Genomic DNA, 26303 nt, shown 5'->3' on the forward strand with positions numbered 1-26303 from the left:
TATTGGAATGGGAGTGCTTTTGGTGAATATCAATTAATAAATCACATGTCTGGTTCACTCGACCTAACTCAGACTTCAATAACTAAACCTTTTGGCATCTCCCAGCATGTGATTAAAAACCAAAAAACAAAACAGTTGAATCTATACTTACACAATATACAGTGTATCCAGAAATAAAAAAGGCTACAATAGAATGTACAATAAATAAGGAAACACAAAAAACATACTTTATTTTTCCCCTTTTGATTCCCATTCCTCCCACCCCCCGTGTTTCTTTATACAAAATAATCAATTGTGAAGTTTACAAGTTTCTTGAAATTATTATACAGCAAAAAAAAAGTTTCCATCCTGCCATCTTCTCTCCCAGGTCAAGGTTAACAAGTGGGTTGGGTATTTTTTAAAGTTTGGAGAAATTAGGATAAAGAAAATTGGAATCAGCATTGCAACTTTTCATCTGGTTTCTTACTGAAGTTAAGGACAGAGGTTGTATTCTAGTGATTAGGCACTAGAGGGCTCCTATAGAGCATACTATTTTTATATTTCATTCTTCCAACAGCCCATAAAAAGCCTAGATGGTTATCTTAATAATACAAACTCTTGACTTGATTTGTGCCAGTATAGTTTATCAATCTAAAGTAAGAACGGTAGGGTTGTTTGACACAAATTCTTTAAGATGGCTGGGTTAATGCCAGGTAAGAATTTAATCAATGCAAAAACTAGGAGTGAAAGAAATCGCTAAATCCAAAGCTTTTCATTAGCACATGTATATCCCTTCACACATTTTATTGCTTTAGATAACTACCTAACGTTATGGCTGGTGCATTGTGACCAGTTATTTTAGAGAAGTTGCATTGTTAAGAGACACACAATAAAACAATCTTTCTCGGTTTTATTCAATATTTTGTAATGCAACCTATGCCCTTTATGTTGAAGAGGTGCATAACATCATTAAAAAAAATAATTAAAAAACAAAATAAAGCCATTCGTGATAACTGGGCATGTGGTAGAATGTATGCTGTGTTGGATACCAAAACTGATAATTACGTTAGGGTTAATCTGGGAACTTGGGTGAGGACTCACAATGGTCTTGTCTTACACAGCTTGGAAATGTAGCTTGGTCCCAATGAAACTGGGTAGATTAGTTGTTCAGTTGGCTTCAAGTTAAAAAAAAAAAAGAAAAAAAAAAAAAAGGGGGAGAGGCAGTTTTACATTGAAACATCTATGAATGTGAATTTTGGTTTCAGCGCCATATTGGTCCCTGTGCTGTTAGTCCCATTGTCAGAGTGGTTTAAGATAAGACGAGAAAGACAGACTTGATGTTTATCTTAAGCTGTCGTGGAGGTGGCTTTTGGTTTTGGGTCACTTGATTTTGGTATTAATGCACCCAGATTTTCACAGATATTTTAACTCTGGGCACTGCAGCTTGTTCACTGTGCATCCCCTAATCTTAGGGAAAAAAAATGTAACGAGGAGTCAGAGGAACACTGAGAGCAGTTGGACTTGTCTTTTATAAGATGAAATGTTCACCATACTAATTGGTGAGTCAAGGGAAAAAAAACTGAAGAAAACAGGTGAAAGGTAGAATTCTGGTTAAGGAGAAGAAACAGTACATTCCACAGTCAGTCCATACAGTATTACCATACTGTAGCTTCATTCATATCTGGATTTTGATGGGGTAGTGGGCCACTGAAACCACTATTGCTAGACATAGAAAAAGGTGGACTAGGACCATTGCTGAAGACTTCTCCAGGAATGGGATGGAGTGAGCCAGTCATGCCAGGCTCTGGGCTGGGAGTGTCTGGGTGAGATATCATGTCCGCATATCTTTGGTTTTCTGAGGGATGATGACCAGACAATTGAGGTTCTAAGGGTCCTAGAGAGGATGAACCAGGTCCAGTGTTCTGTAGGTAACTGGAATCTGCAGGGGATTGAGTCTGAGATGGAGGCCCATGGGGAAAAAAGTCATAATTTCCACTTCCATAATAATCTCCTTGATAATCTAACAGAACAAAAGAAATAAACACAAAAACAAGTGTAAGATAGATAAGAAGATTAGCAAGCAGGACTAATTTACAGATAATTTACAATAAATCTGGACACCTGCCCTGCTCTACACAAGACAGAGATAACAATGGAAAACGGAACAAGACTCACAGACAGAGATTTGAGAGCTTTTTCCTAATCTCTCTGTGATTGACCCTATAACACCAACTACTTTCAATGCATGGTTGACCTGCTAGTATTAGATTTTAACCCTATAGAATGAACAAGATGGGTCACAAAACTCTCTCACAGCCGACAGAGCAAGCCTTTGCTCTGGTTTAGGAGCGACATGAACACACACACACAGAAAATACAGGTATTTTTGGGTTTTACTCCCATGAAAGCAAATCTCTGCTTTACCACCATTGCAGCTTTATGTGGTTAGGTTGGGGATTACTAAGCAAAACTAAGTCTCTGTTACACAGTCCAATTAGTTTATAAAGGCCAATTTCTGTCAAAATTCTATATGTACGATACTTAGCCAGAAGACTTGATAATCTAATATGTGTTAATGAGTGACTGAGTGGTTGTATCAAATATTGTAGAACAATGCAGAATTTATTGCCCAGTTGTGAGATTTTACAGATAATCCACCCTTAATAAGCAGGTGACAAAACCGTGAAAACCAAAATGCAGAAGCAAATACCAAAATAAAAAGTGAAAAAACAGCAATAAAATAAATAAAAATTACTTCAGACATAGCATTGCATTAATTAAAATGATATGGAAGGTGAGAAATTCATATAATCCCTTAACAGCCTTCTTAGGCAGGAGAAAAAAAAAATTCAACATTTGAGGTGAGAATAGACATTTGCTTGAGGGAATGACTAGCATCAACTAACAGATCTCAAAAATCACACCAGACACTTGTTAAAAATATTACAAATTATAATAATAAAAAAAAATTGATATATATATATCACACACATACACACCTATTTGGTATAAAGTTATTACATAGGACATGAATTGCTTAAAAAAAAAAACACACATTAAGAAAAATGGAGTATAACTTTTTTTATTTATTTTTTTATTGTATTATTTTCTGTGCTTTGTATGCATTGTTTATGCACACCTAAATCAAAACGCTTGTATCACTGATGTTAAGAGACTTCATCCCTCATTGAAAGTTGATGTTCTGTATATTTTATGTGTTTTGCACAAAATTATCATTGTTTTATCAATGAGATAAACAACCCTATAATACCAGACGTCTTGTTTCAGTGCACTCATATCCTAATTAATAGTAAATAATAATCCACAACACTTAAGAGAAATAAATCACACAGCCGGCAGAATTAAATCCATTTGTAAGTGTGGCAAAGCATTAAGTGTTCTTGGAATGGGGGGGGGGGGGGGAAGGGGAGGAAAGGGGGGTCTGGGATGAGCCAGAGAATATAGAGATGCAGGAGGGAGCAGATGGGGATATAATTACTTTTTAAGCGTTTTTTCTGAATTAAAAACAAAAAAGGTTTTATTCAGGTTTCAATAAAAAGGAAAAAATAAATGAATAAAAATAAATAAATAAATATCACCCTGTCAAAAAGAAAAAAAAAAGGGGGGATACTTTTACATGTTTATGTAGCACAAATGATGTGTTGAAACTACATTCTCTTAATAGTGCCAAATCTCTAAATATTTAATTTCTCTAATTTAAAGAATAAAATGGGTTCAATTACATTACAAATACATGTATTATATATTAAAGTACAAAAAAAGTGATTACTAAATTTAGAGACTTTAATATATGTTAAAAATAAATAAATCTGCAGGCCAGCTAGAGTATCTGTTTAATTGAATTTGGGGCTGAATTAACTAAATGAGAAAAAAAAACAAAAAAAAAAAAAAACAATTTGCTTGAATCCTTTTGTCTTGTTCTTTGGTCAGAATGAAGAAAGAAAAAAAAAAATTCAGTAATCTCTTGACACACAGATCTATTGAGAACACTAAATGCGTGTACTTGGTAAACATACTACCCAATTCACAATAACAAAAGACAAGAAAAATCAAACTTGTAACATACTGCAAGGAAAAAAAATGCATAAATAAAAGGATGGATGGATAGGAGAGTGGCTCGAATATCTAAGAGGGAAGGAGAGTATGTAGCCATGAACAGTAGAAATGAAGTAATTGCAATGGAATGAGAAGACTGTTCTAGTATACCTGTATAACTATAACTGTAGGCTAATGTGTGCAGAAAACAAACAAAAACAAAACAGAAGGTTGAGCTAATTAACTATAGTGAGCAGTTCGTAGAAAACAATGTCAGATCAGTAATGTTGTGATAAATTGATATAAAAATAAAAAAAAAACCAAAAAAACCCAAACAACCAAAGCAGAAACCATACTTTGTTTAAATGAAACCATTATAGAGAAAGTACACCTATACTATGTTGATTTCTATACAGGTTTATAGAAAAGATGTATAGATAAAACGTAAGAGAAGACCATTGGTATCACACAGAATTCTCACTAACTTATGATGGGGTAAGTTTCTGTGGAATAAAAAAACCTAAATACCTATGTTATCTAGCCTGATTTTTTATTTTCATATTTTGTATGTAGGTTACATTTGAAAGGATGGAACTGCAATGCAGGTTTTAACATTTCCCACTGTGCATTATTCTCCTAAATTTTATTACTTTAGGAAATGGTACAACATTAACAATTTTATTAAATGCCATTATTTTATGAAAAGGCAGGATGCCTAGCTTATCCATTTCTCTGCAGACAAAAGAAAAGCCATTAATTGCCACAGAAAGTAGCACAGGAAGTGTAGGTAATCTAGGGTGCCATATTTACACATAAATGTCAAAAGTTATCCAACCTCCTTTATTTAAAAATTTTAAAGAAAAGCAAAAAAGATGTAAAAAGCAAGAATCTGAGGAGTAAAGAGCAAAGAAACCACGACTGTACAGAATTGCTCCTAGAAATATTATTCAGGTCTGTATTTCAGGGGCACATGACACAAATGATAATTGCATTGGGTAAATTGTGGATCACAGTAAGGAGAAAACAAACAGAGAAAGGCAGGGTACCCTGCGCTCTCCCAATCACCCTCCATATGTTCCAGGAATGTGAAGGCAATTGGAACAACTGTTGTCTGAGTAAGGTACAAAGAAAGCAGCTGGGTGTATTGTTTCCAGCAACACTACAGAGGGAGAGAGAGAGAAAAAGAGAGAAAAGGGGGGAGATGAGTGAGGCATAGCGGCTTGTAACGTGTTCTTCACAATGCGCTTGCCATTTTCTTTTTTACATTTTTTTTTTTTTTTTACTATATATAGTGCAGCGGGGTGCAAAGTTTGGACAAGCAAGGATGGAAACCTTTAAGAGGTGAGGAGGAGGGAGGTGGTTTTAGTACTTAGAGGATTGAGAGGGAAAAGGAGATTAGGGAGACCTCAGGAAGAAACCTTGTGAAAATCTCTCTAAAGCTTCCTGATCATTTAATCTTTGAAAATTAGGTTTACGGGGAGGGCAAAGGTATTTTAGAGATCGGGAATAGTTATGGATTGTGACTACACTTTAGGGGTCAATACAGAAAGAAAAAAGTAATTTTCTTATGTTTCCTGTCAACAGGCTTGCAACATGTCATGTCCCACTACTGCATTAAAATGTATTTGGCCAGTGTTGTGATGGGGCAGATCATCACAGAGACACACAAGCAAACAGGTACATGGGATTTGGCAATATGATGTGCTATTATCTTACTTCAAATGTTTTGTGATAAAATAGGAGACTCAGGCTCCATAATTCACCCCCACCAGAGAAAGGCACTGTGTAATGATGGATTTGGATAAAGAGGAATATAAAAGTGAAACGTCTGTCGTGATGTTATACTGTGCAAAGTGGCTCTTACTGCTTGGTGTGACATTTCCTAAAGTGCAGCACAGGATTTGGATAGGCATAGATCTCCCTGCTGCAGGCAGTATCTAGTGAGAAGTTTGCCTTGAAAGTCAGGCCTAAGCAGCAGGAACAGGTTATAGCAGCCTAAGCTTTGTGTATTAGAAGGTGAAGAGGTACAAGACGCAAAGTCAGAATACAAGGTTGTCGGCCAACATGTATCATTCTCCACCACCCTTCTTCAATGGAAACTCATAGAGAACAGTCTTCTTGCTCAAAGTGCCTAGAGGGAGCCCTGCTGTGCTTCACCAGACTGCAACCAGAGAAGTTTCCATTCCCATTATCATGCTTCTACTGTGGACCCTTCCCATCCCATATGACATTAACATTGACTACACTTTAAAATAAAAATGGCAATAATAAAAAAAAGTCAGTTGTGTGGTATGTGTTTATGCATTGGGCTGAGATGAAGACAAATATATATAATACACAAAAGTGAGAATCCAAATTGAATTTCATATTAAAAAGGTAAAAACAGGCAAATTGGAAACAATCTCTAAGTCAGCTATGCTTCCACTTCAAATGACTTCCTCTAGGGCTGCTCCCTTGAGGAAGGACAATGACTTTAAAACCACATATATTGTCTAAAAGGAACATTCCAATGGAAACATTTGTTTCTTTAAAACAATTTAATTATGCAGGTTTCCAATAGGGGTCATATCTAAAAACAGCAAGGAAATGCTGCAGAGCTTGTCAATTACCTGACTAATAAGTTTAGTTTTACAAAGCGCTGAACAAACCAAACCAAAAAAAAAAAAAAAAAAAAATTGTTTTGGGCATGTGGAGTGTCCCTTTAAATGGATGTAGTAAAGAGTAGCTAAATCCTCCATTTAAATTTTCAGTTATATAAAAAAAAAAAAATTAGCAATTATTTAATTGTGTTTACTTGTGGTGAATTGATAAAAAAAAATTATGTTAATCCAAAACGAACAGTCTGGATATTTTTCCAGTTTGGCTACGTTTGTCACGGATAGAAATCTTGTCAAATATATTGCTCTCAGGTAAATAGTAAATAAAGCCGAACAAATGAAAATCTGACCATAGATCTACAAACAATACCAGCATTTTCAGTTTATTAGCCAAGATGGGAATTATGCAGAGATAACAAGGCAAAAAAAAAAAAAATGTTAGACCAAAACTGTTTAAATTCAATATCTCAAGTCAGTTGTTTGATTCCCACTATAAGTAAACAGAGGAGTAGTGTGCAAAAACAGCACTTAAATAGACAGACTAGCATCTGAAAAACAAACATTGGCGTGGGGTTCACCTTACTCCTCTCACCAAAATAAAGAATAATGTACATATAAAAAAAAAAAAAAAAAAAAAAAAAAAAGTGAAAAAACCCTATAAATAGTGGAGCTATTAAAATTGGGTATATTACCCTTTAATAACAGTGATATAAAGGAAGGAGAGCATCATAGGTAAAACAAAAAAACCCAAAAACAAGATATAGACAAAATATAGTGCAGAGGGTACCGTGTCCACCAGGGAGGTATAGCTAAACTAACTAGGAAAATTCACATGTCGAAGACTTCAATATGGTTCAATATGAAGACTTGGGGTCACTACCTACAGCTGTACACCAGTAGATGAAGGTGCTGAATACTAAAGGTCTGAAGAAGCCTAGATTATTGGCAAAATTAGTTTTGACATTGTTAATTCCTGCACTTTTATATTGTTTTTATATGAATATTAATAAATATTAAAACACACAAAGAGCTGGATACTGTATGATCTGACACACAAAACATCTTAGGTTAAAGTGTTCCCTAGAGACACTCAAAATTACAAGTAATACAAAGAAAAAAAACAAAAGGAAAAATTGTGTGTGGAATCACCAAAAGTGAGAAATAGTGCAACCTGTAGAGTAGTCGGTACAATCTACCATACGCACCATATATAATGCATCAGAAGATAAACAGCATGTCTCCACATCAATAGTGGTATCCAGATTGTCAGCAGCTAATATAGCAGCATTCAGAAGCACAAAACAAGAAATAAAAGTCTGTGCAACTGTTAGTTAAAATCCTACGCGTTTCGTCCAGTTCTAGACTTCGTCAGGGACGATTTAAAAATATTGTTATACATTTTATTACATCTCCATAGCATATATTTTATCAGTATCCAGCACATTCATCCACTGGTACACAGTTGTGGGTAGCGTCTCCCCATAAGGGTCACCAAGTTTACATACCTAGAGCAAGGAATAATTTGACTCTTATCAAGGTGAGCACATCTAGCTTGTTTGTTTATATTGGAGTGGTTTAGACACCTGCACTATTCCTTCCTTTTTTCCCACCTCTTCTCCCTTTTGAGTGTGGTGTTCAGTAAGAAGAAAAGGTGTGCTGCTACCTGCAAAGGCGAATCTGTGCGAATATTGAGCCTAGGTTACCAGGTTCTACTTCATGTGAGTGTTCTTAGTTATTTGAGCTATACCTCAAATACATATGCTGCTCTCCTTCCTATGTATCCCTGTTAAACGGATACTCCATTTTAACAAAATAATTTTATTTTTTTATTTATATCATCATCATTTAATTTCAGCCATTTTTCACATTTTGGTCGGACTGCAACATCACCAGTAAGTGTCCTTGGGCAGATAAAGATCTAATGATCTAGATCTGCCCAACTCAAAACCCCAGACCGTAAACTCGTTTGAGCAAGGCCTTCTTCACCTCTAAATATCCCCTTTCTAGAATTACGAAGCGCTGCTGAATTTGTTGACGTTATACAAATAATAAAATCATAATGTTAATACTGAAAAGGTCCTGGAGTAACCGTTATGAAACCTGGTCATTAATTTACGAACCTATTCTTTTTGTCAATTAGTGATCTCACATCTCAATCCAGTATAGCACCTTTGGTATGACAGGCAGGGATTGATTTGCAATATGATTTTGCGACAAATATCTGTAGAACATGACAAACCAAAATGCAAAATTAACAGTTACAGTGCCCCCCTAGAGTACATAATGCAAAGAATTCCAGGAAAAAAAAAAATAATATTTTAGTTATAAGAGTACATAATAAAGTGGGCATGGAGTGTTTAGATATACATTTCCTGTAAATCTATAAATTTGCTGCTTAGAAATCACAATTTAGATAACTAGATGTAGGCTACTTTTAACTGTAATATTATTGCTCAGGTAAAAAAATAAAAAAAAATAAGAAAAATGTACTTTAAAAAGGAGATTTTGTTTCTACCAAACATTTTAATAACCAGATACTAGGAGTATTATCCCCACTACATGTGCAAACTTTACATGAATTCCTTCCACCCAAAGTCATAAGATACAAGAAGCGACCACTAATCGGGTGGAAACAATGGTCACTCCAAACCAAAACCCTCCCACAAACCTGTAAGGGATACCGTCTTCATTGGTTAAGTAATTACAATAGTAATTGTCATAGGGGAAGCCACTTTTCTAAAAATTACACTAGTGAATAAAAAATAAAAACCACTACAAAACTTGCCAATAACTTTTTTTTTTATTAAATACATATGATGCTTCATTTTCTTTTAGATATATATTAAAACATTTACAAAAAAAATCACATCACAACTGGTTTCACTACTTGCATAGCATTGAAGGAGTTTCTGTTCGCTATTCCATACACTATGTTTAGTGGCAGAAGAGGGCAGGCATAACAATGGTTTATTGGACGTAAACATATAGGCTCATGTCAGGATCAAATATTAAATAATACAGGCATGTGGATAACTAACTATTTTTTAAGTATTTACAAACATTTGTTCAATACAGCAGAGTAGTAAATAGAATATTAAAAATCCAAAAATGTAACGGATCCCCTTTGAGATGTCAGAAGAGAGCCCAGGCCGTGTATTTAAAGAGGCGGTTCCCTTTTCTGCCTTTTAAGTTTCCCTCAATGTCATTTATGAAATTCCTAAAGCTTTACTGTTTTGCAGCACAAGTGAAACTGAGAAGGGATTGCTCCATGTACACCACAGCAAATGGAAATGGATTTGCCAGGCTTGCCATAAAGCAGACACATAAAACCTGAAATATGCAATCTCCCCAGAAAATAGGGAGCTACATGTATGAATTTCTAGAGAAGGAGATATCAAGATAATGGCTTTAGAAGAGAACATGGAACTGGGGTCTATAAAAGGATGAAAATCAAAAGCAGAATGAAAAAAAAAGTGATGTTGGAAGGAAGAGGCATTAATCTCAGTGTCCAGTATTAGGTAAACCCACTTTTTTTTAAAAGAGATCACCAATTAGAGTACATTGTTGGTGAATGCCTCTACTAAAACGTTATGGAATAAGAATTGTGGATAGACATAATTTTGACTTGCTGTTACATTGGATTCACTAGGTTGGCTAACATGCAAGATGTAGACAGAAGTAGAATAAGCATTAGATAAATTATTGAATGCTCCCAAATTAGACATAGGAGAAATGTTTTCTCAGTATGCTATTGGAGCAATTGCAAAGTACAACTGCAAGGGATATTCCACTAAAGCAAAACTATGTCCTGAGATATAGAGCAGTGGTGGATCCTGTGTGTGTGTGTGGGGGGGGGGGGGGGGGGGAGAGAAAATAGTGAGGCCAAGGCTCTCCCCTGCCGGCCCATGCTGTTTGCCTTCATGGACCGGAGGGGAGATAAGTGAGGGAGAGAGAACCCAGGGGGAGCTCTTACGTGCAGCTCCACCGGGTTCCTCTCACGAGCACGGAGCTTTGCTGTGGTTACCATGGCAACGCTCCATTCTCACGAGAGTGAACTCTAGTCTGAGCTGTAGGCTAGAGTTAACTCTCACCACTAGAACACCAGGGATTGGAAGAAAGCAATGTCTCCCCATCCCTCAGCAAAGTTAAGAAGGGAGGGGGGTACATTAACTATATTTTAGTAATTGTTTAAGAATTTAAAAAAAAAAAAAAAAAAAAAAAAAAAATCTCTTTAATCTGCCCCCCTATCCCCTCAGACAAACTATAACCCCTTACACACTGCGCCACTCACACAATGTAACTACACACACACACTGACCCCCCCATACACACACAAACACACTGCCCCCCTTACACACGAACATACTGCTCCCAATATATACATTGCACCCCCCTCACACACGCACTGCCCCCTCCCATACACATACTGCGACACACACACACACACACACACACACTATCCTGGCAGACCCCGGGTAAGTTATCAAAGTTTTTTTAAACGGTTTGACTACTTACTCTGGGAGGGCACCACGGCACTCCTGGCACCAAAACCACTACAGAGAGCTGTAGTGGTTATTGTGCCTGGATTGTTTATTTAAATGATCTGCCAGTGCCCCTCCCAAGATTAAGTTCTGGATCCGCCACTGATAGAGAGATAAAAAGAAAGTGAGTGTTCTGTGCAGTATCTTAGCTGTTCCTAGAACTACAGTCTTTTGGACAGGGGTCTCCGATGTACCACTTGGAATCTGCTGAAGCCACTTCCCCAACTTGGGGGCACTGCACCAAGTGCTCCTACCCCAACTGGGACTACTACAGCCTTTACTTTCCACATCCTTTCTAGCTCCTCTTTTAGTCCTTGGGATTTTCCCACTAGAATATAAATGGGTGGTAAAACCCACCCTTGAAGGTCTCTACAAAAAGATTATATAATGGGGAAACATTTGGTTAATCCAACTGCTCTCCGAAGGCCTGCAACAACAATAAATGCTCCGTTTTATTGGTGTAACCATTTATTTAAAAAAAATATAAAACAAAAACCACACAATTGTATTCTGTAGCAATCAGCAAATTTAACAATTGAGAAGTTACACCTGATTGTCATTTAAGAGGGATTTTGTAGGCCATGTTTCGTTTCACAATAACAAGTTTTTCACCAGTAGGGGTTAATGGTGAAATTGCCTTCAATCTCACAGGAGGTGTCAAAAACAGGCATGCATTTCTCATCTAAAAGACCAGCACCCTCAGCCTGCAGGTTACCTCCATAGTAGCTGTATGCACCAGACCCCAAGATGTCTGACTCATCTAGTCTTCCTCCCAAGGGACGCATGCGTCTTGGGCTCCGGAAGAAAGCATGTCTCCTGGCACCCAACGCACTAAGCTGCTTCATTCTTCTCTCCTTGGACCTCCGATTTTGGAACCAAACCTATAAAAAATAAAATATATATATGTTAGATTAAATAAACACCTATATGTTTTCTTCCAGATTAGATACCAGTTAAATATGGTCTAGGCAAGTGAAAAATGGTAGCTATCCATTAAAAGATAACAATATACAGTAATAATTTAAAAATGTTTCTGGGACACATGGCTTAAAACCTAGAACTGCACTCAAATTCGAACCATTCTTTAACGGACAGGATTTTTTTTTTTTTTTAAATGTAGCAATTTTCTATTTTACATTTCTCATGGAGTTTGAGTTTTGCACCATTTCTGGTTTTGTGGTATTTTTTCAGTAGGTTCTTTATTTCTTTCCAAAAACACCCTTTTCACCCATACTACTGTGGAACAGTGAGCAGCCACATACACAATGATGCACTGATACAATGGCACAGTGGCAGAAAAGAAAACCAACAAATGAGCAAACAGCACATTAATTAGTTGATTAATACAGACTCCCACAATAAACAGACACCTCATACAAACGGATTCACACAGACTTTAAATAATGGCCTTAAAGAAATCTGCAGCACAGCCCAAATAAGGAACACAGAATTCAGATCTGGCTGCATCTGATCAGAGATGCCCTCTGTGGGCACAAGTGCAATTGCATGTAAACAAAAGAATGGCATCTTGCCTACGAAAGGCTGTACGATCGAACCAGCAGTATGGAGAAAATGAACTGTATGCATGGCATATGAATAAGAGTGGCCATTGAAACATGCTAAACCTTGAGCTTCCAAAAAACACAAAAACAGATTTTGCAAACATTTTTCTGCGACAATAAGAGCATAAGGGGTAGACAGAGATGGAAGCAATAACAATTCGTGTTCAACCTACTAAACAAACACACAGTTAGGCAAAAAAAAAATCTTCTCTCCTATTAACCTAGTAAAATTATACATACATACATACACACACACACACACACACACACAAATACATTTATCTGTGTGTTCAAAGTCCAGTACAAACAATGGATAATTTTGCAGAGATATAGAAAATACACAAAACTACAAATACATAATAATGCTCCTTGAAATGTTCATTACGTAAACAAAATTAAAAAAAGACTGAGTATAGTACAAATAAAAAAAAAACCATTAAAAAAAAAAAAAAAAAAAAAACCCTCACAGATGGGTCCAAAATCTTAAAATATGTCAAGAGAAACAGATATCAAGTAAGCTTAGATAGTTTATGAAATGATGCTGCAGTTCTAGAGGCAATTACCAACTCACAAATAACCCTACCGCTCTATCTGCGATTACATTTTTAAAACCCCATGCATACGGCTCATCCCTCGAGTTTGGTTCCTGTCATGGAGTCCCACCCCTAAGATGAGGGATTACTGCGAACTTTGGAGTAATTCTTACTGGGATAAGCCGAGAGAGAGAGAACGAACATGAAAACCATCAAAAGTGAAAACCACTTTATCAAAGCATCATATCCTGTACAAGCCCCTCTAAAGGGCTTACAGGATCCGGATTACAACTCTTTCAGGGGGATGAATGGAGACCCCCTGCCCAAGAGACAAGGGAAGGCCCTCACTCTTTTGCTGGTGGAATGAGGATTAAAAAACACCAATCTTTTCCAATGAAGTAAAGTGAATACTAGGGGAGGGCTTGGGAATGTAAAGAGTAGGGTTAAAATAAAAACAGAATGAAAGGAAAGAAAAAAAAGAAAAAAAGCTAGGAAAGAGTGTAAAAAGTGTACATTTAAAAAAAAGCCTTCAGTGGGGAGTCAATAACCAGACAAGCTCACAGAACATTCTCATTGTCACTTAAAATGACAGCTTAGATTATATCGGTGGTAGAAAGTACACATAATTTGGGGTAAACACAATTTTCTATTCTGATGTAAAACTGTTTAAAGAAGACTTGGGATTTGAAACCTATATACACACACACACACGTATACATTTATTTTTTCAATATTTAGTTAATGTTTGTAGATTTATGAAGGGGGGGGGGATTTAAATAAATTAGGATCAACTATTTTGACTGAAACCTTAAAAGGGACACTATAGTAGTGGTTCTGCTGTCCATAGCCAATCCCTGCAGGCTCTTCAATGTAAATGTGTGGCATCTCTAGTGGCAGTCACTCAGAGGGCCACGAGAGGTGCTTCATAGCCCAGTGCTGCACAGTATGTAGCACTGATGTTCAGCATCTCCATGCCATGCATGGAGGCACTTAATGTTCCCTATAGAGATGCACTGATTCATTGCATCTCTATAAAGATATGGTGAATGGCACAGCACAGTGTTTTTCCACTCATGTGCAATAGGCGCCCAGTGCTTTTTGTTATGGGAAAGAATTGGATTGGCTGAGATCACCAAGATTGATTATCTCAGTTATGGAGGCAGAGAAAGCCATAGCAAGAAAGACACATGTCCAAGGGCTGGTGTCGATAGAAATAACTCTGTAAAATGGACAGAGCTGCAGAACAGAATATTGAGAGAGGATTGGTTTTTGCTTGGAATGTTTTCAGGGGTCAAAGGAGGACTGATAAAAGTTGTTATATTCTGAAGAGCTTGCTCTCTGTTTAAAGGTAGTGACCTACATAATAATAATAATAATAAAAAAAATTAGCTATATAGAATTGCTTTTGGTGTGGTAGCCTTCAAAAATATTAAAAAATATAAAAATAAAAAGTAATTATGGTATAAATGGAAATTATATTCAAATAAGAGGGGATTTTCTTTCTGCATGAACAATTTCAATACAGTCACAAAAACAATTAAGAAAAGAAAAAACGCAAACAAAAACCAAACCAACAACTTTCAAGCAAAAATCCAGTCCAATTTAAAGCACAAACATACACTGGCAAATGTAAAAGTTAGGAGACAAGAACCATGCACATCTGAAAAGTTGGGTAAAAATGGCCAATTACGACAAAGAAAAACAAATAGTAAAGCAAACAAGTGAAAACAAGAATGACCCCACGTGGGCACAGAGGTCTTCGGTCATAATGCAACAAGTAGGCTGCACTGACAACCCTGGTTTTAAGTTAAAAGTATAACTTACAGGTGAATAAAAAATAAAGGTTTTGTTATCATCAGTTACGGTGTGTCCCCCACCCCAATTTACCTGAATAACTCGCATATTCAACCCAGTTTCTTGTGCCAGCTGCTCTCGAATGTGTCTTGTTGGTTTCGGAGTGGCAGCAAATGCTGCTTTGAGAGTCTCCAGCTGTTTGGCTTTAATGGTGGTCCTAGGTCCTCGCCTCTTCGTGCCAGAATTCTGTTCCTCATTTTCATTGTTGGCTATCTCTTTGTCCGAGGATGTGGAATGGTCTGTCTCTTTGCTCTCATCTTGTATGGGGTCTGGGATATCAGGAGACAAGCTTCTGTCTGTGCAAGATGACACTAAGGAATAAACAGAGTGTGCATTATGCATCTACCAATATGAAACCACATGCGCATGTGTTGCCTGTATACTTAAAAACATAACAGAACTGAGTACTCCAAATCTACTACCGTGGCACCAGTTTTTTGTTCCAATACAAGTGTTTTTTTTGTGTTTGTTTTTTTTAATGGCATAATAAAAACTTTGAACATTTTTCCTGGTGTTGAGTCCTTTGGACGTTTGAGACAATGGTGGTCTCTTGTCTATGGACTGCCAACTGAATGAGCCACACACGGGCAGTGTGGTGTAAGGTGGAATATCTGCAGGAAAACAGGTTAGCAATCCAAGTGTCACTTTTAAAATGAATGCCTTTTGAGCAATCGACAATGAAAGCTGGGAGAGTTATTCACAAGAGTAAGAATTTCAAATTTAAGGTCAGTTATGCTTTCAATTCAGCTACTCTGGCCTTAAATTTGAAATTTGCTTTGAATTCTCAGTTTAGTTCATAAATAACTGCGTGAGTGTGTCAGAGGCTGCTTTATCTCTTATTTTAGAGATTATGGATACAAAAACAAATCTCAAAATCCAATACTTGTACAAAGTAAGGCGTTTGTCCAAACAAATATGCCTGCGTCAATTTATATGTGAAACCTCAACATTTGTATTTAAAATGTTTCCATAATTGCATAACAGAAAATTCATTATCTTTTCAAGATGTTGCCCTCTGAGAAGTGTAGACTACATGTTGGTCAAGATAGAACGTTATATAGCCATGCATAATGGTTGCCAATATCAGAGTTAATGACCAGGCCAGACTTTATAAACTCATGGCAAATCTTTAAGAAGTGACCAGATCCACATTTCTTCGTGTGACTGTGCAAACAAACATAATTTTGTTTCTCTTTAACTTCGGAGTTGTACGGAGTTTTTTTTTTTTATACTGCAGCCAACATTTAACCCCTTAAGGACACACGACATGTGTGACATGTCATGATTCCCTTTTATTGCAGAAGTTTGGTCCTTAAGGGGACAATACTGTATTTATCCATTAGTCTAGTTTACTCTCACAGGTTCTAGTGAATATTTCTAAAAATCCTAAATAATGTAATATCTGAAGTTTATTAAAAAGTTGTTTGTTTGATGCACTGTAAGACTAACCTTGGGCTGATGGTTATGGTTTACTATCCCTGGCCTTCTAATAAAAAAAGTTTTACAGATTTCTGTTCCCATGTTTCGAGGGCAACACAATTTAAATGATCAGATTTGGGGACATGCGCGTCCACTGTTGCCAATACTTCTGTATTGACATTGAACATTCAAATAAAAAAATTCCACAAACTAGCATCTGTTCCTAAAATAATAAAATAGGAAGTGTAATATTTTAATCTTATCAAGAGTTTCCTCTATAGGCTTAATTTGGTTTAGGGAAAAACAAAGAGCATAAAATAAATATACAGAACAGTTTGTTATCTAAACAGTGACCAAAAAAAACTCACAAGTGGTTCAGAAAAACTGTATTTGGAGAAAGGTTTTAACTTTATGAAGTTTCCCCTCTCGTAATAGAAACAGACATAAGTTGTCTTCTCTAGAGTCTGGCTTTCCCACTAACAGGTGGTGATCCAGGGGAAGTGATTAGATCACTTTGAAACTCCCATCATCTAGAAGAACTGCAGACATGTAAACGAGTTTTTCCTTCATCCAAAAGGATGATTGCAGGTTAAAAAGCCTTGTATTTTACATAAGAGAATTATGGTTAGATATCTCCCCACCATTTGTATCCTAAAAAAAGTTATTGTGTAAAAGAAAGGACTATTTGACATTTTTATTTAGAGCTTAATCTGGTTGCAATAACAGAATATGAATTGGCTGTCCATACCATGAACTTGATTGGCAGCTGAAATCAGTCAAGATTAAAAGATACTTATTAGTTTATGCACTAAACATTGTCCAGATTGCAAAATTAGGCAACAATAGTGCATTTGGAAACTTTTTCAAAGTCTGCAATAGTCACACCTAGGTTGCTTTAGTCTAACCTTTGCAATTCAGAGTTCAATTCAGTACAGATTGGTGTATACTGAATAAACTTCACAGTGAACAATTAAAGACACAAAAATTAAGGACTGTAATTAAATTGCCATTTAGCATTTCTAAGTCTCCAGAAAAAAAAAAAGTCCATAAGATAAAGTTATTCTTTATGTTCGATATACAATTTAAAAACAGGATACTTGTTTTTATAAATGTTCTTATGATTAAAAAAAAAAAAAAAAAAAAAAAAAAAACACAGTGGGGAGAGGAGTCCCATGTGTTAACGTAGATGTATACTTGTTAAGTTGACTCAGTATTTCTTGATTTTACTTCCTTTTTAATTTAAAATATGACAAACCTCTATAAATATATTTTTGCTGTATGTCACTTTTTCCACGTATATTTTAAAGTCAACTTTTAACTATTCTTAAAATTATTTTGTTTTTAACATTTCTATTCAATATTGGCATGCTATCAGCAGGGCTAAAATACTTCATTTCCTAAATGAGTGTGAAAATAAATAGCTTAGAAAAATAGTTATTTTAAAAATTGGTTGAAAATGGGCAATTCTCTGGTCAATCATGACATTTCCAAGTGGGAGGGGGAAACAACAATCACCATTCATTGTGTATATAAGGATCAATGTATACCAAAACAAGATTTGATCTTGAGATGAAACAAAAAACAAACAAACAAAAAAACACACACACACACACACACAAATCTCTCTCACATGAAAAGTGAGCAATTTGTCACGAATTATGGGAATAACCTGCCACTTTATGAAATGTTTTTGTTTTGGCAGGTACTGCCATAATTGGATTGCTGACACAAGATAAAAACAGAGACTATCCTGCAATTATAAATGTCTCGTATGAGATTAAATTAATATAATATAATATATATATATATACATACATACATACATACACACACACATTACATGATCGGTCTTATTTTAATAGACCGATAAAGTTTTGAAATATGTTCTTCACAGGAATGATGTCATCTCAATTAAATATTTCCAGTGATTCATTGGAATGTGTCAGTGTGCAAAAGAACATGAATAAAGTAAAAAAAAAAAAAATGTCACAAAATCATAGCAGTTAGATAAAAAAAAAAAAAAAATTTAAACAAAGCAGCCATAAAAAAAACAAAAAAACAATTCAACGCCACTACTAGGATGCTGTGCAGCAACATGCAAACTTTTTTTTTTTATTTATCAAAAATGTAATAAAATGTTGACAATGTTTTCCCCAAATTACGCTAGGTTGCTTATTAATGTAAACAAGTTGGGGCCAATGTATGGGTTTTGAATATATAAATGCCTATTCAGAGAATAGGGTTACAGACAGTCTGTTCTTGCTCGGTTTGGCTTTTGGTTATGGTTGGAAGACATGATAAACTATTACAGTTAGGTGAATTCTTAAAATTTTATAACAGTATGCCGTGTAAAGAGATGCAAAAACTGGGATTCAATTTCTATCCACAATCATTCTTACACGTTACATGTGATGCCAAAATTTAAATGTTCACTTTTAGTCTGATAGCAAGTCATAATGACTGCTCAATAAGAAAACACTCTAAATATCTAGGCTTACATAAACACCTATATGGCACTACATAACCCAATTATTTTTAGGGCCAAGTCACATCTTTACAGACTATCATAACAAAAGGGCTTCAAACAATCTACAGATCATGGATGCAAATGGCATTGATCATTATGGCTAATGTCAAACTAAAATTTCACTCATACACTTGTATTGAGACCTTCTCATTAATCCAACATACAGAATATTTATTCAGTATTCCTTTACAAAAAAAAAATAAAAAAAATAATAAACACACACACACACACACAACCCCTCTACAATGTACATTCTAATATAGATATACTTTCAATGTATCATTTACATATAAACATGACAAATCCCACTTGGCTTTACTAACTGTGAAGTATACATATTTTGAAAACGATATTGTGAAAATATGTACAATTCAGTTAATGAACACAGGTTTTTTTTAATTTTTAATTTTAAAAAGGAAATGAAAAGGTGTAAAAATGTTTTTTTTTTTTAGGAAATCTATTCATGGTCATACAATGTGTGTTATGTGGTAAAATAATTTGTATTCCTATCTGGTAATATTAAATAGGAATACAGAGAATAAGGATGTATTAATGTCCCTCTCCTTGCTTTATGTGTAGTCATCCTGTATGCTCTTCTGTGAGTGGTTTAATATTATACCTGATTCACATCACTAAACATGTATTGATCCAGAGGCCGCCAACACTCAGGGTCTCTGTATCCAGCATTGAAAATAAAAGGTTTTTACACACTGCGTATACAGGAATTAGAGCTTAATATTGGAGGGGACGGTTGCCAGCGTATAAGACAATTTAAAAGGGCACAGGTCTAAACAGGATCTAAAGTAGAAACCTGAATTTAAAAAAAAAACATCTAAATACATAAGATGCATATATATTGATGCTCTGTATCTAAAAGGGACAGCATTCCGATGTTAAACAAATTCTAGTATGGCAACTAGGTCTGGGTTGCAGGCAATTATGACTCCCTGTGGTTTAAGCTCAGGAAATGATTTGAGCAAATACACTGGCTGGGGGTGATCTGTGTTGGTGTGATCTGCTTAGGATGCAAGGGTTTCAGATGCTCTGTTGACCTAGAATGGCTTATTGACGGAACCAAAGCAACAGTTTTTTTTTTTTAACTTGACATTTAATAACGGATGTATGTTGTCATTAGGACACTCAAAGTCATTGGTTCTAAAGATCTGCTGATTGGGCAAAATTCACGGTCACATATAAACCCAGACATAGGATCTCTAATGAACCAGTTAGCAGGTGTAAGAAACTATCAGCATTCTAGACATGTCCCCAGATGCTTTGCTAGCATTATGGGAGATGTAGTCCACAACATCTTAAGTGCCAAAAGTTGCCAACGTCTGAGCTATGGCATCCTTCCCTGATTAGCAGGAAGTATTGGAGAATTTACTTCGGAGCAATATAGTACATTCTTGCGGAAGATCCTCTGATTGACGAGTTATGGGAGAACACCAACAACAGAAACCTGCAGTTAACATTTCAATTCCTGGCTAAAAGTCTTGTCTACAAGGCTTACAATTCAATAAATTGTGTTTGCAATGGCTTTTTTTTTTTTTGGCTTGGGAAACACAAGTGGTATCTCCTAATTACAACAATCATAAAAAGGCAAGGATCTTAGGGCCTGGATAAAAGATACCTCCTTAAAAAGGACACCCCATCAAGCTCCCAGTGGAGAACATGTGGACACACATAAAATGCATTTGTTTCAGACTCCAGTTCTAAATGGCTAAACAAGAGTTCATCTGAATGAGAACAAAGAAGCTTTAAATGGATACCTCAAAATAACCAAGCATAAAATAAAAAGATTAACGCCTGCTCATGTCTTATCATATAGGCACTCTTTGAGCAATTACCTAAACTATGAGATATTGTGAACAAACCACGGAGAGGCCAATTTTAGGCCTAAATAGCCAAGCTGCAAACTTTATTTAAATCCAACCATATTCACCCTATATTTGCAATTTCCAGACAATTCATGGTTTAGCGAATAACTCTGCATTGGTCAGATAGCCTTAACAACTTGATATTGGCATAAAAACAAAAACCAACTCCACTAGATTAGCAAGCATTCCAATAAAATAAAGAATATCAGTCAGCCAATGGTACTGACAATACATTGGTTTTAACATATATTAAATCATTTGTCTCTTACAAATACACAGGTAGCTGCAAAATACAACGATCAACCTTAGAAAAATCGAAATACACTAGAACACCATATAGATAAATAGTATTTTCTCCAGTCAGGTCCTCAAATTATCTATTAACTTAGAATATTAATGTGAAGTAGAAATCACATCTTGCAGATTTATTTTAGCACATAGATCTCCACACGCCATAAGGTAGACAATATAATAACATTAACAAAACACCAAAAATGTATATACTAAATTTCATTTGAAAATAACCACACACACACACACACACACACAAAAGCAGGTTTTCCAGATTATTCATTAAACCAGACACTTTGACAATATAAGGTGAAAGCGTTGGATCAAATGATGTAGCTAAAATCTGTGCCTGCATTTTACAGACCAGTTGTAAATGCAGTATTTAGTGATTAAAGCTCTGTCCCTGCTGAGGTTACCTTTGCCATTCCAGACCATCAGGTACTTAAAGAGCTTAATGTACGGCTAGCCGAATTTAATACCGTACTGCCTGGTCCACTGAGCTATAGACCGGTTAACAAAAGCAGGTGTGTGACACTTGTGCTACTGTCCCTCTCCCCTTCCCACCCAGATACTGCCAGGCAGGGGAGGGAGGGGCTGTTTGTGTATAGAGAAGCTCTGCCTGAAATTAACAAACCATGACCTCTATTAAAGGCTTGTGAGGAAATGTGACAGAGCACAGGAGCACCGAGATGCTGGGATGGGGAGGAGGAGAAAATAACATTAGGAGACAATGTATCAATAGGAGTAAAATACACTTAAAATAAAATCAGATTGCAATACTCCAAGGACAAAAAGAAGAAAAACAACAACAACAACAAAACCCATGTACAATGTCTGCCCTGGGGCAAATTACTGGGTAGAGGGCACCCACACCGAAACGTTTACATTAACGTCATAAGGACATTAAGTGACGTCATAAGGGTGAATTACGTTTCATTAGTAATTCCAGGGCCCACATGGGGCAGTGGTGGCTGACCTTTGACATTCCAAATGCCGTGGACCAGATTTCCCATAATAGGGCCTGAATGATCTGGGGAGGAATTATCCGGAGCATACACTCACCTGAGTTGAGACTGCTCTCCTTTAGGCTGCTGGAGCTAACATAGTCCTCTTTACAGACAAATTTGTTCTCGTCTATAATGTACAGTTCCTCCCCCGTTGAGAGCTGTTTGTTGCAGACCATGCAGGTGAAGCAATTCAAGTGAAATACTTTGTTTCTGGCCTTCCTGACCAGATCACTGGGGGAGATCCCCAGGGAACAGCCTGCACATTTGGTACCAAATCTCCTGCAAAAAGAGAGAGAGGGAGAGAGGTGTAAAGAGAGATTCAAATTGGGAGAGAAATCTGCTGTCACATATCTACCCACTATTATTCCATGTTTGGGGGGTGGGGAGGGTAGAAACTCCCATCATTACCAACTCATACAATGATCAGGGATGATGGGAATTATGGTCAACAGCTCACAGGGCCCTGAAATGCTTAGCCGTATTAAGGGTATTCTGGCCCCTGAGGTAGTAGGGTCCTTTCTAGAAATTTATGTCACAGCCAAGTAGATGGAGACTGGCCAAGGTCTATACCCAGCCATAACCCAGTGGGCACAGCGATACAATCTATATAATTCCACATTTTAACGGGATTATAGAGGAGGTAAAAAAAAAAAAAAGTTAATATTGAGGATTCTAGACTTAAAAGACACAAACTATATCCAGCATTTTGGCCATGTATATCTCGATATAATACACCATTTCTTATAGTGTAATAAATTTTATAATGTGAATTAAAACATGAATCCATTAAATTTGTCTTCGTACAGTGACACACATTCGCTATAAATCGAATCATATCCCCGTTCTATATAGCAACCATGCACATAATTTATATCCAATTCCAAACAACATTTCTCTGAAAAAAAAAAAAAAAAAAAAAAAAAAAAGGGATTTTTCATATATGCAGCGGTTTAGGTAGATATTCCTGAAACTATTGAACTGTAAGATTAAAAATGGTATTAGTTTTACACAGGCTCGCTAAGATCTAAATATTAGTTTAAATGCATGAAAACGTATCTCTACATGTGAATGTCCATTTTAACCCCAAATTATTATTTATACAGGCACAAGATTACCCCCCAGAAGCTGGAAATTGTTTAATTCTCTAAATTGGGGGACTAAAAATGGAAGAAGGTTTATTTTGTCACAGATCAGTGGGGGGCTCGTAAGCAAACATGTATGCAATCAAAAGCTTCATTTAAAAAAAAAAAAAAAAAAAGCCTTGAGATGGGAGAGTAAAAATGGTGGCTTTTATTTTATGATTACAAATAAATGAAAAAACAGTTATTGAATGCATTCACGTTTAATAAAAAGAAAAAAAAAAAAGAAAAAAATATAAAGACAACACACACACAATTAAGAAAATTTTTGCCCATAAATACAGAGTTTAAAATCCTAAATAAATGTTTTACTATGTGCCAGACATAAAATATATCACATTTTAATTTAACTGTACATGCAATGCATTACACTAAAAATGAACTATTATGTATCTCTTTAAATTCTCGCATCTCGATACATTTTTTACATAAGTTTTTGGGGGTCAAATTTTCCATAGCACCGGTGATCCTGTGCTCTCGAATCCCACACAATCTGGGACTTTGATTTAGTGGCTATATTACAGGTCATAAGTCATTCCTGCCTTATCCACAAAAATAATTAGTTCACCTGCACCTTATCAAAAATCATTAAATGCTCCTAAAGTGTTTCTACATTAGCTGGGAGGGAACATTTTGGGTCCAGCTAGTTAAATGAGAAACATGCTTGTTTTATGGGAGATCAGCTGATTAACTGGTTATATGCCAAGCTAAAAAACAATGAGGGGTATACTCATTGAAATAGGATGAATGGGACTTAAAATTAAATATGAATTATCTAGTTTTTATAGGTAGACCATTTCAGCTTAAAAATCCGCAATCTCCAATTCTTTAAAATTCAGTTTAGTAGATAAACCCCAACAGTCACTTACAAGGCCTATATTTTAGGGAAGTCGTGTAAAGTGTATAAAGATTGGAGCTCTTTCGTCTCTGTATATTTAAGTAGTTAGATTTAGCTGAGTTACATAGAAGTAAATAAAATCCAGGTATTTTAACATGACAAAGAAACATTCTGGCAAAAAAAATAAAAAAAAAAATCTCCTTGCCACTACTTGCCAGAGGGGCTTCCAGCATAATAAATGACTAGCCCCCTTGGCGAGAATGACATTTCCATTAAAATGGCTAGCAATAGTTTTTACGGGATCTTGGATGAAGAGTGCATTGTTCCAGCCCATACAATTAAAATGAACTAGTCTGTTTGCATAGGATTACCATGAGAAATTCAGTTACCAGTTTAAGAATGTGAACAGGTAACATTACTTGGTATACTCAGCTGTTCCCAGAATATTTTATCCCATTAGGTTTTAGGAATACATAATACACGTACAATCGTCGACTGCTCACTGTAGGCCAGATTAAAAATAAATAAAATAGGGGGGGGAAAAAAAATGTAACATAATTAGCTAATGGACGTTCCCTTAAAATATTTTTTTTTTTAAAAGAACAAAGGGGGAATAACAAATAAATAAAAATAAAATCATTTTTTTTGCATTTCAAGATAAATTGCATTTTAAGAAGGGAGATCTTCGATTGCCGGATAGTTTTTTTTTTTTTTTTTAAAAAACGCTTATAAAAATTTGTATAAAATCTAGTGCTTGAAAATGTTCTGATAAAAATGGTCTTCCATAATACACTTTCTAAAAATCAATTCCATCCTTTAATAGATTTCCAATATCAATTTAAAAAATAAAAAATAAATCCCATTATGAATTCTACGTTCCCCCTCATTAAAAGAAAATTAAAAAAAATAAATAAATAAATAAATAAAACACACACCTTCGATCGTTTTTTCTCGTGAATATATCGGAAATTTATTTATAACAAAATGATCCAAAAGCCAGAATAGAGAGACGTGTACAATATACCACTTGTATTTTCTAAAGTTATATTTTTTTTAAAAAAAAATCTCTATATCCGTAAATTGGCCGGTAACTTAAGCCAAATTAAATAACATTCTGTATTTTTATATTTTTCTAATCATATGATTTTTTGCATTGTTTTCAAAAGAGAAAACTGTTCAGTCTTATTTAAAATCTCTCGAATGTCATTTTATTCTATTTTTTCCCTAATATATCACACGCTAAATGTAAAATGTTTTAATAAACCATCAATACCGGTAAATCCAGGCTTTTCTATATCAAACCCCATGTTGGGTTTATTTCCAAATAAAAAGGTGTGCAAATGTTACCATGAAGTATTGACCAATTTGTTGGCGATAATACATGTAAATAATCAGCTAATTGGATATAGAACAGAATAGGTAGATAATTGGATAGATAGATATTCTAGCTACACACACACACTTGGCCTTGATGTGCCTTTATAACAATGTATTGGGGATTTTTGGGTGGAAATCTTGATTCTCATATAGATCATCACTTCGAAAATGATGGAATAATACATTTGAAATTGAATCAGGTGTACAACCCCTGCCATCAGCCTTGTAGTCTCCTGCTTACCTGAAAAAGTCTGTTTTGCAGTAGAGTTTTCCCTCCCTGGAGAAGCATTTCTCGCTGAGGTTACACTTGCACTCACAGCACTGCACACACTTGACATGCCAAGCCCGGTCCAGAACATTGAGCAGGAACCGGTCCAAGATGGGCCTCTCACAGCCAGCACAGTGGACCATCATGGTTCAACCAGAGCAGGACCCTTCCAGAGAACTCCACATAGACCCCTGCTAGCCTCCCTCTCAGCCAGCAGCGTTTTCCCAAAATACACCGAATCCTTGTCCCCCTAGGAAGCTGGCAGGAGACCTCTCAGATGGCCTCTCCTTCCCTTTGGCAATGTATTTATTTCCTTGTTCCTGGGTGACAATATACTCCCAAAGCTCATAGAGGCTCCCCAGCACAAACTTCCTTCCTGGAATAAATGGGGTGAAAATAAAAATATCCTAGATGACACTTTCACCCACTCCCCCTGCA

The 26303-nt window shown here is 35.9% G+C and overlaps 1 protein-coding gene across 1 annotated transcript; it reads right to left on the reverse strand.

The window, feature by feature from the left end:
- Positions 1-354: 354 nt before the first annotated feature.
- On the reverse strand, positions 355-26303 carry LHX5 (LIM homeobox 5). Its single transcript, XM_063457089.1, has 5 exons — positions 25839-26303; positions 22299-22522; positions 15156-15433; positions 11889-12054; positions 355-1999 (listed from the first exon to the last, which is right to left on the reverse strand). Exons 1-5 carry the CDS (start codon positions 26009-26011, stop codon positions 1635-1637), a joined length of 1206 nt encoding a protein of 401 aa, XP_063313159.1. The 5' UTR covers positions 26012-26303; the 3' UTR covers positions 355-1634.

This window comes from Pelobates fuscus, chromosome 5 (genome assembly GCF_036172605.1).
Source record: "Pelobates fuscus isolate aPelFus1 chromosome 5, aPelFus1.pri, whole genome shotgun sequence".
Classification (NCBI taxonomy): Eukaryota; Metazoa; Chordata; class Amphibia; order Anura; family Pelobatidae; genus Pelobates; species Pelobates fuscus.

Bases quoted from the DNA above. Each gene is read 5' to 3' on its own strand.
- LHX5 (XM_063457089.1), bottom strand. From the start codon at position 26,011: ATGATGGTCCACTGTGCTGGCTGTGAGAGGCCCATCTTGGACCGGTTC. The intron at 15,434-22,298 runs GTGAGTGTATGC...TTTATTCCTTAG, and splicing joins GGAGAGCAGTCTCAACTCAG to TGTCATCTTGCACAGACAGA. The intron at 12,055-15,155 runs GTAAATTGGGGT...TATTTTTTATAG, and splicing joins TGAATATGCGAGTTATTCAG to GTTTGGTTCCAAAATCGGAG.